General features: G+C 43.2%; 1 protein-coding gene across 1 annotated transcript in view; it reads right to left on the reverse strand.

Annotated features, from left to right (window-relative positions):
* The window catches only part of LOC122944442 (cytochrome P450 2K1-like), a 44,373-nt gene that overhangs the window by 14,587 nt on the left and 15,502 nt on the right, over positions 1-14,284 (reverse strand). Inside the window, exons 6-8 of the mRNA XM_044302715.1 lie at positions 5,053-5,194; positions 3,452-3,639; positions 3,142-3,283 (exon numbers count right to left, since the gene is read on the reverse strand). Of these exons, the coding sequence (XP_044158650.1) occupies positions 3,142-3,283; positions 3,452-3,639; positions 5,053-5,194 (472 nt within the window). The remainder of the gene's footprint in view (positions 1-3,141; positions 3,284-3,451; positions 3,640-5,052; positions 5,195-14,284) is intronic.

Consider the following 14,284-nt stretch of genomic DNA (forward strand, 5'->3'; position numbering starts at 1 on the left):
CGCTCAACTCTATATAAATGGCTTCTTCTTTGCACTGTAGAGTTTCAGCTGGCAACGGCGGATGACACGGTGGATTGTGCTCACTGACAATGGTTTCTGGAAGTATTCCTGAGCCCATTCTGTGATTTCCTTTACAGTAGCATTCCTGTTTGTGGTGCAGTGTCGTTTAAGGGCCAGTATGGTTTTACGGCCTTGACCCTTACGCACAGAGATTATTCCAGATTCTCTGAATCTTCGGATGATGTTATGCACAGTTGATGATGATAGATGCAAAGTCTTTGCAATTTTTCGCTGGGTAACACCTTTCTGATATTGCTCCACTATCTTTCTGCGCAACATTGTGGGAATTGGTTATCCTCTACCCATCTTGGCTTCTGAGAGACACTGCCGCTCTGAGAAGCTCTTTTTATACCCAATCATGTTGCCAATTGACCTAATTAGTGTTAATTGGTCTTCCAGCTCTTCGTTATGCTCAAATTTACTTTTTCCAGCCTCTTATTGCTACTTGTCCCAACTTTTTGGGGATTTGTTGACACCGTGAAAATTTGAATCAACGTATTTTTACTTTAAAATGATACATTTACTCGGATTAAACGTTTGATCTGTCATCTACGTTCTATTACAAATAGTGATGAGCGGCAGGTGCCATATTCGATTTCGACAAAATTTGCGAATATTCGATAGAATATTCGTTTTATATTCGTCGAAATCGAATATTCGTCATTATTCTTGTTATCGCGATTAATATGCGATTTAAATAATCGAATTTCGATTTTAACTTAAAGGCTACTCTCCTATTGAAATAGCAATGCGATTAATTCAAGTTATAATAATCGAATTTCGATTTTAACTTAGCACTGCTATATTCCATATTCGTTAATTCTAGCCTAATATAGAATATAGCAGTGCTAAGTTAAAATCGAAATTCGATTATTATAACGAATTAATTGCATTGCTATTTCAATAGGAGAGTAGCCTTTAAGTTAAAATCGAAATTCGATTATTCTAACTTCGAATTGCGATTTCAACTTGGACCTGGTTTACTATGGTTGGCTTGGTAGAATTAGCGAATATGACGAATATATTCGTTATATTCCACAAAACGAAGATAACGAAGTATTCTGCATCTTCGTTTTAGCTACCTATTCGTCAACTTCGCTAATTCTAGCAATCATATAGGAAAGTTTACTACAGAGACAGCTAAGTTTAATTCGCTATGCGATTATATGACTGCTTTAAAAAAAAAATATAGAATAATTATAATACCTGATAATTATTATAATTATTCTATTTATAAAAAAAAAGCAAAGTAATATAATCGCATAGCGAATTAAACTTAGCTGTCTCTGTAGTAAACTTTCCTATATGATTGCTAGAATTAGCGAAGTTGACGAATAGGTAGCTAAAACGAAGATGCAGAATACTTTGTTATCTTCGTTTTGTGGAATATGACGAATATATTCGTCATATTCGCTAATTCTACCAAGCCAACCATAGTAAACCAGGTCCAAGTTGAAATCGCAATTCGATTAATTCAAGTTATAATAATCGAATTTCGATTTTAACTTAGCACTGCTATATTCCATATTAGCCTAGAATTAACGAATATGGAATATAGCAGTGCTAAGTTAAAATCGAAATTCGATTATTATAACTTGAATTAATCGCATTGCTATTTCAATAGGAGAGTAGCCTTTAAGTTAAAATCGAAATTCGATTATTATAACTTGAAAAAAATCGAATTGCGATTTCAACGTAATTCTCAAATCCGACAATACATTCTAGTATATGGAGACGTTCCCATGGTGATGGGGACGCTCCATGAGCACGGAAGTCGGCAGAAGCAGCAACGGGCACTGACTGGAGCAGCCAGGAATCCAAAGGACAGGTAAGAACAACTTTAGGGAAGTGGGAAAGAAAAAATATAACAATAAAAAAAAAAAAAAAAAAAGAATATTCGAAATATCGAATTTATATCACTATATTCGAAATATTCGCGAATTAGCGAAGTGCCGATATTCGCGAAAAAAATTCGATATTCGAATATTCGCGCTCAACACTAATTACAAATAAAATATTGACATTTGCCATCTCCACATCATTGCATTCATTTTTTATTTACAATTTTAGTGTCCAAACTTTTTGGGAATCCGGTTTGTACTCATTAATTGAAATTCTTTGCCATTTTTATGAATTCACATTTTTAGACACACCTAAGAGCAGACCCCTAAATCTCTGGGGAACACTTCGTCAGATTAGGTGGCCAGAAAGGTAGCATTATTCCCCTTGATGGTGGCTGCCCCATCGCCCATGCCTATAGTAGACACAGAACTGCTATGGACCCTCCAGAACAAGACATCCCCTCACAAGAAAAAGGTATGTATGGAGGGAGGTTCCATACAAGGAGGGTTGTGGAATATACACACTAAGGTCTGCCTGCCCCGTTGTTTGTTTCCCATGATGTCCGCCCTGTCCCAGTCAGTGGTCTCCAACATCAAGGGAACGTGTGCCTTACTTTTACAGAACTAGTTTTCCCCAGGGTTTCAAAATGTGGCTGCAAAATTTGTGTACGGATGCGCACATTTGCAAGGCATAACCCTGGTAATCCTACCTGAGCACCCAGGAAGTACACCTCATGACTAGATTACCTATTCCAGGGATTGCAGGTGGACTACATACAGCTACCTATGGTGGGTACTTATGAGGATGTCCTGGTCTGTGTAGACTTGCCAGTGGGATAGCCTGAAGCAGGGTCAGTGGCCAAGGCAACTGCTAAAATCACTGTCAAAAATGTAAGTGATCTGTAGATATTGCATCCTAGAGACCATAAAAAGCAATAGGGGCATATAGTTCACTGGTGGTAACCCTAGTAACAGAATAGGAATCCATGTTCCCTACCATACACAAAGTAGTTGCCCTGGGTGGACTGTCTACCTGCTGCCTTGTCCTTGGTCCAAGTCACCCCGAGAGGAAAGGAGAAACTGTCTCCATATGAAATACTTTTGGACAGTTTCCCAAGGACAGGACTGTACTTTCCCCAGCAACTGAAAGCTGCTTGTGGGTCACAAGTCGCTCACATATGACTGATGCCTTGTTTGAATTAGGCCATGGATACATTACACATGAGTTTTTATTACCAACCTGCTGAGAAAGGCATAAATGCATCATTTCGGACAAACTTCCCATCTTTATCCAAAAAGTGATTGGGATTAAAATCATAGGGAGTTTTCCATTGAGTCTTGTCATTGAGAACTGATGTCAGGAATGGAATAACCTCTGTACCCTGCGAACAATAAATCACCAATAATATTTCTTTTCTATGTACATTTACACATATGTGATTATTGGAGTGGCAGTAGACCCCATTACGGTCTCTATCATTAACAATTAAATGCATACTTGTTTGGAAAAAAAATATCCTGGTTATGAGAATTTTGTTTACTGAACTCACTTTTGGGATGCAGTACCCCCGAAAATACACATCAGTTGGAGGGGCATGTGACACATTCAGTGGAACAATATTGGCAAATCTCTGTACTTCATGTATTACTGCATCAGTATAAGGCATTTTTTTTCTATCCTCTACTGCTGGCAACTGTCCTGGTTTAAGATGTGTTTTAATTTCATCCTGTATTTTCTCTGTAAAGTAAAAGAAAAAAATATTTTATTACATCATAAACTCACTCACACATGCCCATACATCTCAGTAGACAGATTATCGGAGCAATTTTCTATTTTAGCATTTTTGTTTTTCACGCCCTGTCTTCCCAAAGCCATAACTTTGTTTGTTTTTTCGGTTCACAAGCCGTTTGATGACTTGTGTTTTTTTGAAGGACATGTTGCACTTTCTAATGGCATCATTTAATATTGCATAGGGTGTAGTGGGAAGCTGGAAAAAAAAATTAAATAGGGGTGGAATTGGGGATAAAAATGAATTTTTATGGGTTTTGTTTTATGGTGTTCACTATATGGTAAAACTGACATGTAGTCTTTATTGTCCAGGTCAGTACAACTCTGGTGATACCATATTTTTATGTTTTTTCTTATTTTAAAGGGAACCTGTCACCTGGATTTTGTGTATAGAGCTGAGGACATGGGTTGCTAGATCGCCACTAGCACATCTGCAATACCCAGTCCTCATAGCTCTGTGTGCTTTTATTGTGTAAAAAAACCCGATTTGATACATATGCAAATTAGCATAAAAGAGTCATATCTTACTTGTGTGACCAGAGAAGAGTCATATTTTCAAGCTCTGACTCATCTCAGGTTAATTTGCATATGTATCAAAGCGGTTTTTATACACAATAAAGGCACAGAGAGCTATGGGGACTGGGTATTGCGGATGTGCTAGCGGCCATCTAGCAACCCATGTCCTCAGCTCTATACCTAAAATACCAGTGACAGGTTCCCTTTAATACTGAAAAAAATAAAAACATTTGACCAGTTCAAGCTTGGACTCCACTAAGTACAAAGAAGTCCGCATGTTCATGAGCATCTTATTCCACATAGCTTTCTTCCTTCACACTGTTCAAAAAAAAATCTAAAGGATACCGTCTTCAGCATAGCATAGTATTTCAAGTTATGGTTACTAGACTTCTGGAGAGGGGTTGTTAATTTATATTTATACTGATTGTAATGCTTGAAGTCGACAAGGATTCATTTCCCTCTGGATGAACTTTGCAGGATGATAATACTAAACTAGGTGGACTTTTGGTATTTTTATTTTTTTTGCCTTACGAGCTATATTCACCAAAAGCCAAATGCTCAACCAAAATGTGAATGGTCATGAAAATACAGTGACACCTCTTTGAGATGACCACCCAGAAATCTATTTAAAAATGTCTTCTAGTGCGAAGGTCCTCACAAGGAAAATGGTCAATCTACTTACACAGAATATGATGGAACATAGGGGTGCACTTCTCACAAAGGTTGTCATTTGGAAGGTTTTCAGTGTTGTTCATTCAGTCACATTACGTTATGCAGCTTTTGGAAATAAACATGCACCTACATGGAATTACCAATGATCAACAATTACTAGCTAGCAACAATTACTTTGAATTTCTGGATACTTCATCATCAACAAAATTCCCCAACGGATTGTTGTAGATGTAGTTTCAGTACCAGCATCAAAGAGATCCAGGACTGAATATTGCAGATTTTCATCATGAAAATAGGTCCCAGGTTTTGTTGACTCCTGAAATCACATAATATGAGAAATTGCACAGGTTACTCGCAATGCATTGTCAGTTCGTCTCAGCACGATTAATCCCTATCTCTGCTTTTATAGGATCATTCCATCGTGTTCTGGACATTTTTCACATAAGCAGTAATTTTTTTGTATAATCTTAAGATTCTAGTGGTCTGAGTGGAAAGGATTAAGGCAATATATCTGTGAAGGTTCTCATTTATCCAGGTCATGGTATATCTGTAAAGAATAAATCAAGGCAACTGGACGTACTGTAGATTTCTTGAAAACATTTCACTCGTTCTTCCAACGAGCTTTCTCAATTCTGAGTGACTGTACAAAAATTGCACTGTACACAGGTGGAGAATTCTCTTCCGAACGTCTAACTACAGGGATCCTTTGATCTTTCCCTAATGTTTTCACTCAATCCACTGACTTACAGGACCAGATTACTCTCAGGCCACAGGGCAGTCAATTTACCACTATGTACCTTCCACGAGTTTGCACCCAGTTTGCACCCAGAGCTTATGGGTTCCCATAGTCCACACTGGCCCCACTATGGCTTCCTACAGAGTTGTTCGGGCCCGCACCACTCTCTAAACTTTGTCAAAACTTTAGCTGACCCATACACAGGTGATACTTAAACCATGCCCCCAACTATTCTGGATCCAGCGGGACAGTCCTAAATTTCGGCCTTTGTCCAGCACTACCAGGACGGTTGTTTTGTGTCCAGATTTGAACAATATCTGCTTCCTTATATGTCATATAGCTGAATACAATAGTGAAGCAGGATGCCATCAGTTCCCTGCTCCCTCCTTGCCCTGCCATCTGTGGTTTGGTTCAGGCAGGCATGAAGCAGTGTGCCAATAAATTTTGGAGTTTTATCAATGGGCAGTAGGATCTTTTGATCCTGGGTTTACTTTCTCCATGCACCATTCTCATGTGCGTTGAAGAAAATTTGGAGTGGTGAGTAGTGTTGATCGAGCACCATAGTGCTCGGGTGTTTGGGGGCTCGGGACAAACACATCGGGATGCTTGGGTGCTCTTCCGAGCACCCGAGTATAATGGAAGTCAATAGGAGAACCCAAGCATTAAACCAGGCACCCCCTGCTCTGAAGAGGGGAGGGTGCCTGGTTCATAGGAAAAGGTCAGAAATTGATGGAAACACCACCAAAATGGTTCGAGAACAGCATGGGGAGGATGCCTGGATGTATCTTGGACTCCCAGGCACCAAACCGAAGATAAAATCGATTTTATAGGAAAAAATCTTTCCTGTATATTTATTTGTACATAAAGTGCAAGTACTGCCAAAAAATATAAGGAAGATGCACCCCGATACAACCTGTATATCACATAAAGGAGGGCCTCATTCACACTGTGGTACAATTGTTCATGTAGTTGGACTACAGTCATAAAGCCTATGCACTAAGGGAAAGGGCTGCCAAAAATTACAAGGAACTGGCACTCCAATACACCCTTTGTTACACATAAAGGAGGGCATCATAGACAGCCTTGAAAAATTATGATTGATGGCCTGCTGGTGACCAACAAAAACATTTGGAGCAAGGGCCTGCTGATCTGACTATCTAAAACATTATGGGCGAGGGCCTGCTGCCGCTTTGGTGACTCAAGATAACCTGGGGTCGATCGCACGTCCCCGTGATGTGGATGATGCATTTGGATGTCTTCCCTATCATCTTTCGATGTTATTTTCAGCCCAAACCATGTAGACCATGGGTAACGGGGGAATCATGGTTTGATTACGGAGAGCGAGCCTGACAAACAGCTACGACTACCACATCCAAGCAAGGCAGCATGCGCGCAAATTACCTATTAGTTATAATTAGGTGAGGGCCTGCAGGTGAGCTGACCCTGTGTAAAAGATTTTAGGTACCGGCCTGCTGGTGAGACCCTGTAAATGTTTGTAGGTAAAGGCCTGCTGTTAAGTTTACCCTGTAAAAAATTATATGCGAGGGCCTGCTAGTGAGCCGACCCTATAAAAAATTATATGCGAGGGCCTGCTGGTGAGCTGACCCTGTAAAAGATTTTAGGTGCGGGCCTGCTAGTGAGCTGACCCTCGAAAAAGTTGTAGGTGAGGGCCTGCTGGTGAGCTGACCCTCTAAAACATTATATGTGATGGCCTTCAGGTGAGCTGACCCTGTAAAAGATTTTAGGTGCAGGCCTGCTGGTGAGCTGACCCTCTAAAAGGTTGTAAGTGAGGGCCTGCAGGTGAGCTGATGTCACGGATGGTGTACAGGAAACAAGACAAAGCAACATGCATATATGACTCACTGGATCCAAAGCTAAGGAACCAAGGGGAGACCCCTGCACAAGACCTAGCACTTTCCCTGGCTGCTCAGCCTATGCAAAGATCCCAGAGGTGGATGGTTGCATAGCCACGTACCTCGACTATATAACCCCTGAACACCCTACAATAGTGAGGGGACACGACCACCGTCTCCCTACACCAGACACGGAGGGAGTCAGGGTCACCTGGGATCCAGCAAACAGAAAATAACAGATAAATGTACAGCACTTAACTTTGTAGCAGACAGGAAAACAGGATGAGCATGCACACACACTCCAGGAAGAAGTATAAGCCGCCCAGTAATGCATTATGGGGCGGAATTTAAAGGGATGCAATTAGTCCAACTACATGACAGCTGAGAGAGGCTAACGAGATGAGGAACTGAATACCACAACAAAGAGAACTCAAGGAGGAGGTTCTGAAAGGCTTCTGTCAGAGCTTCTCAGCTGTCTGGTTGTGACAGTACACCTCCCTCTACGAGTGGACTCCGGACACTCAGAGCCCACCTTCTCAGGATGGGCCCTATGGAAAGCCCTGATGAGACGAGAGGCCTTAATGTCCGTCACTGGGACCCACATCCTCTCCTCAGGACCATAACCCTACCAATGAACAAGGTACTGGAGAGAACCGCGGACAAGACGAGAATCCACAATCCTAGAGACCTGAAATTCAAGATTCCCATCAACCATAATCGGAGGAGGAGGCAAAGGCGAGGGTACAATGGGTTAAACATAAGGTTTCAATAAGGACTTATGAAAAACATTATGGATCTTCCAAGTCTGAGGAAGATCAAGACGGTAGGCAACAGGATTGATGACAGACAGGATTTTGTAAGGCCCAATAAACCTAGGACCCAACTTCCAGGAGGGAACCTTCAATTTGATATTCTTGGTAGACAACCACACCAGATCACCAACATTCAGGTCCGGACCAAGCACACGTCTCTTATCTGCCACACGCTTATATCTCTCACTCATGCTCTTTAGATTATCCTGAATCTTTTGCCAAATAGATGACAAAGACGAGGAGAATCTGTCCTCATCAGGTAAACCAGAAGACCCCTCTCCTGAGAAAGTCCCAAACTGCGGATGAAACCCATATGCACCAAAAAATGGTGACTTATCAGAAGACTCCTGACGACGGTTATTTAAAGCAAACTCAGCAAGGGACAAAAAAGAACACCAATCCTCTTGATTCTCCGCCACAAAACAGCGCAGATATGTCTCCAGATTCTGATTGACGCGCTCTGTCTGGCCATTCGACTGCGGGTGGAAAGCAGAAGAGAATGACAACCGAACCCCCAAGCGAGAACAGAAAGCCTTCCAGAATCTGGAAACAAACTGTGTGCCCCTATCAGAGACTATGTCTGAAGGAATACCGTGCAATTTGACAATGTGATCAATAAATGCCTGCGCCAGCGTCTTAGCATTGGGCAAACCAGGAAAAGGGATGAAATGCACGATTTTGCTAAAACGGTCCACCACCACCAGAATCACAGTCTTCCCCGAGGAACGAGGCAGGTCCGTTATGAAGTCCATGGACAGATGTGTCCAAGGACGGGAAGGAATGGGTAAGGGAAGGAGAGGACCTGATGGCCCTGAATGAGGGACTTTGGCACGAGTGCAAGTCTCGCAGGCTGCCACAAAACCCTCAACCGACTTACGAAGCGCAGGCCACCAGAATCTCCGAGCGATGAGATCCAGTGTGGCTCTTGCCCCCGGGTGCCCAGCAAGGACCAAATCGTGGTGTTCCTTAAAAATCTTGTCTCTTAAAGCGAGAGGCACAAACAACCTCCCAGGAGGACAAAGATCAGGAGCCTCTGACTGGGCTGCCTGCACCTCTGCCTCCAATTCAGAAAAAAGAGCAGAGACCACCACCCCTTCGGCCAAAATGGGACCCAGGTCTTCAAAATTCCCGCCTCCCGGAAAACAACGTGACAGGGCATCTGCCTTCACATTCTTAACCCCAGGGAGGAACGTGACAACAAAATTAAATCTTGAAAAGAACAAAGACCATCTGGCCTGTCTCGGGTTCAGACGCTTGGCTGACTCCAAGTAGGCCAGATTTTTATGGTCAGTAAACACGGTAATAGGCTGTCTGGCTCCCTCTAGCCAATGGCGCCATTCCTCAAAAGCCAACTTGATGGCCAACAATTCCCTATCTCCCACATCGTAATTTCTCTCTGCGGAGGAGAGTTTTTTCGAGAAAAAGGCACACGGTCGCCATTTGGCAGGAGAGGAACCCTGAGACAAGACCGCACCCACACCCACCTCAGAAGCATCAACCTCAACTATGAAGGGTAAAGAAATATCAGGTTGCACCAAGATGGGAGCGGAAGCAAAACTCTCCTTGATATTAGAAAAAGCCTTACGCGCCTCTACCGACCAAGAAGAAAAATCTACCCCCTTTCTGGTCATATCAGTGAGTGGTTTAACAATAGAGGAATAATTCAAAATAAACTTCCTGTAATAATTGGCAAAGCCCAAAAAACGCATCAGCGCCTTCTGATTCTCAGGAAGCTCCCACTCAAGCACAGCACGGACCTTCTCGGGGTCCATGCGAAAACCAGAAGCGGAGAGAAGAAACCCCAGAAATTGAATTTCTGGAACCGCAAAGACACATTTTTCCAGTTTCGCATATAATTTATTCTCCCGCAGGATGAGCAAGACCTGACGTAAATGTTCCTTATGAGTTTTGAAATCAGGAGAAAAAATCTAAATGTCATCCAAATACACTAATACAAATTTTCCCATCAAATGATAAAAAATGCTGTTCACGAAATGCTGAAAAACGGCTGGGGCTTTCATCAAACCAAAAGGCATAACCAAATTTTCAAAATGGCCCTCAGGGGTATTGAAGGCAGTCTTCCATTCGTCTCCTTCTCTGACCCTGACCAGGTTGTATGCCCCTCTTAGATCTAATTTGGGAAAGACTTTAGCCCCAACAACCTGGTTAAACAGGTCCGGGATCAGAGGAAGAGGATAAGGGTCACGAATAGTGATACTGTTCAGCTCCCTGAAATCCAGACAAGGTCTTAAAGAACCATCTTTTTTCTTAACAAAGAAAAAACCAGCGGCAACAGGTGACTTCGAGGGTCGTATGTGTCCTTTTCTCAGACTCTCAGGGATATAAGCACGCATAGCGATCCTTTCAGGTTGGGAAAGATTGTATAAACGAGATTTAGGCAGCTTGGCGCCTGGGATGAGATTAATAGGACAATCATACTCCGTGTGCGGAGGCAAATCCTGAACTCCACTCTCAGAGAAGACATCCGAAAATTCAGAGAGAAAAGATGGTACAGTCTTAGTAGCAACCTCAGAAACAGATGTCGTGAGGCAATTCTCTCTGCAAAAGTCACTCCAACCATTTATTTGCCTCGCTTGCCAATCAATGGTGGGGTTATGTTTAGTGAGCCAGGGTAGCATTAACACTAGAGGGGTAGGTAAACCGCTAAGGACGAAACATGACACATCCTCAACATGAGCATCACTCACAATTAAATGGATATTGTGAACTATGCCCTTTAATGATTTCTGAGAAAGTGGAGCGGAATCAATAGCAAAAACAGGTATATCCTTTCCCAAAGTGCGGACCTGGAAACCATGAGTTATCGCAAATTGATTATCAATGAGATTGACAGCTGCTCCACTATTCACAAAAATCTCACAAAAAATGCTCTTGCTCTCTAGCGCCACCCTAGCAGGCAGGACAAAACGGGAACTACAAGCAAACGGAAAACCTTCAATTTCTGCCTCAACCCTGCCAATAGTAACAGACGGAACATTTTTTAAAGATTTTTTCCTGTTTGTTTCTTTATTACTCCCAGAGAACTGCCTGAATCTCCTAGAGGGACAAATATTTGCCAAATGATTTATACCTCCACAACAAAAACAAACCCTCCCATGCGGGCTGAATCTTCTATTGTCAGAAGCAATCAACCCCAGCTGCATGGGCTCTTGCTCAGAAGGGGCTGACAGCGACTGAGACCCCTGCGCACAGAATGGGACCGCTGCACTGTCCTGGGACTGAATATGACAGGAAGGAGAGATCTCTCCTCTCTCTCTAAGACGCCTGTCAATACGAACGGCCTGAGACATAGCACAGTCCAAGGAAATAGGCCTTTCATGAAAGGCAAATGCATCTTTCAATCCCTCTGAAAGACCATGGCAAAATTTACTTCGGAGTGCAGCATCATACCAACCAGTATCAGCTGCCCATCTCCGAAATTCTGAGCAGTATATCTCTGCGGATTGTTTACCCTGGCATAATAGACGTAGTCTAGACTCAGCCAGAGCAATACGATCCGGATCATCATATATCTGACCCAGGGCTAAAAAGAATTCATCCACTGAACGGAGAGGCCGTGCCCCCTCCGGCAGCAAAAAGGCCCAGGACTGAGCGTTACCCCTGAGCAGCGATATAATGACCCCCACCCTCCGTTCCTCATCACCAGAGGAATGGGAAGAAGGCGAAAATGGAGTTTGCAAGCCTCTCTAAAACGCACAAAATTCTCACTACCCCCGGAAAACATATCAGGGAGCGAGATCTTAGGCTCAGAACAAACTCCATGAACGCCAGCTGAACCGGTCACTTGAAGCTGAGAAAAAGTCCTGCGGAGATCAGCTACCTCCAATGAAAGACCCTGAAGGCGTTCAGCGAAAAGTGAAACCGGATCCATGCTTGAGACGGTTTTGGCGGCTTATAATGTCACGGACGGTGTACAGGAAACAAGACAAAGCAACATGCATATATGACTCATTGGATCCAAGCTAAGGAAACAAGGGGAGACCCCTGCACAAGACCTAGCACTTTCCCTGGCTGCTCAGCCTAGGCAAAGATCCCAGAGGTGGATGGTTGCATAGCCATGTACCTCGACTATATAACCCCTGAACACCCTACAATAGTGAGGGGAAACGACCACCGGCTCCCTACACCAGACACGGAGGGAGTCAGGGTCACCTGGGATCCAGCAAACAGAAAATAACAGATAAATGTACAGCACTTAACTTTGTAGCAGACAGGAAAACAGGATGAGCATGCACACACACTCCAGGAAGAAGTATAAGCCGCCCAGTAATGCATTATGGGGCGGAATTTAAAGGGATGCAATTAGTCCAACTACATGACAGCTGAGAGAGGCTAACGAGATGAGGAACTGAATACCACAACAAAGAGAACTCAAGGAGGAGGTTATGAAAGGCTTCTGTCAGAGCTTCTCAGCTGTCTGGTTGTGACAGCTGACCCTCCTAAACATTATATGTGAGGCCCTTCAGGTAATCTGACCCTGTAAAAGATTGAAGGTGAAGGCCTGCTTATGAGCTGACCCTCTAAAAGGTTGTAAGTGAGGGCCTGCAGGTGAGCTAACCCTCTTAAACATTATGTGTGAGGGCCTTCAGGTAAGCTGACCCTGTAAAACATTGTAGGTGAAGGCCTGCTGGTGAGCTGACCCTCTAAAAAATGATATGCGAGGGCCTGCTGGTGAGCTGACCCTGTAAAAGATTTTAGGTGTGGGCCTGTTGGTGAGCTGACCATCTAAAAGGTTGTAAGTGAGGGCCTGCAGGTGAGCTGACCCTCCTAAACATTATATGTGAGGGCCTTCAGGTAATCTGACCCTGTAAAAGATTGAAGGTGAAGGCCTGCTATTGAGCTGACCCTCTAAAAGGTTGTAAGTGAGGGCCTGCAGGTTAGCTGACCCTCTTAAACATTATGTGTGAGGGCCTTCAGGTAAGCTGACCCTGTAAAACATTGTAGGTGAAGGCCTGCTGGTGAGCTGACCCTCTAAAAAATGATATGCGAGGGCCTGCTGGTGAGCTGAACCTGTAAAAGATTTTAGGTGCGGGCCTGTTGGTGAGCTGACCCTCTAAAAAATTATATGCGATGGCTTTCAGTTGAGCTGACCCTGTAAAAGATTGTAGGTTAAGGCCTGCTGGTGAGCTGACCCTGTAAAAACTTGCATTATTACACGGTATATTGCTGCTGTCACACAAAATAGTCCTTAAAAGGACTTTTGGGTCTCTGAAAAGTTTTTGTATAAAAACCTTCCTATTACACTGCCTACACTGTCTGTCTTCTATGCACAGCTCTCCCTAACACTGAGCAATTTAGCGAAGGTTGCACTACAAACATATATTGCTGCTGTGAAACCCAATAGTCCTTACTTTTGGGTCTTAGAAAAGTTTTTGTAAAAAAAAATACTTAATTACAACTCCCTACACTCTCTGTCCCTTCTTATGCTCAGCTCTCCCTGACTTAGAATGAGCCGAACATGCGTCATCGGGTGCTATATAGCACCCAATGACATGTTCCGGACAGCCAATCACTGTAATGCCAGTAGCCAACATGGCTACTGGCATTACAGTGAGGGCAGTACTTACCTGCACTTTTATTGGCTGCTTAGCGGGGAGGAGACGTGCGCGGAGGAGACTCGAGCATTGAGCCAACTTGGCCGAGTACAGGCCAAGTGCCAAGCATAGCGATGCTTGAGCCAAACTGGTATTCGTCCAAGCATGCTCGCTCAACATTAGTGGTGAGTTGACTTTACTTTGTGGTTTGTTCATTACGAAGTGAGGGACTACATAACTAGGAAACAAGAGGGTAAAAAAAAATTCAAGGGTCATGGAAAGTAAGTAGATATGCCCTTCTGTCCTGAATGGCAATTTCTGGTATTCTAATGTGGAGCTAATTTTAACCTCTTGTTGCTTTTTTGTATGTTTGACTAGAACAGAAGTATTGCCCAGATGCTCCCAATATAAGTGATGACACTACTCTTCAAGATCTTCAAGATCATATTG

This window comes from Bufo gargarizans, chromosome 8, assembly GCF_014858855.1.
Source record: "Bufo gargarizans isolate SCDJY-AF-19 chromosome 8, ASM1485885v1, whole genome shotgun sequence".
Taxonomy (NCBI): Eukaryota; Metazoa; Chordata; class Amphibia; order Anura; family Bufonidae; genus Bufo; species Bufo gargarizans.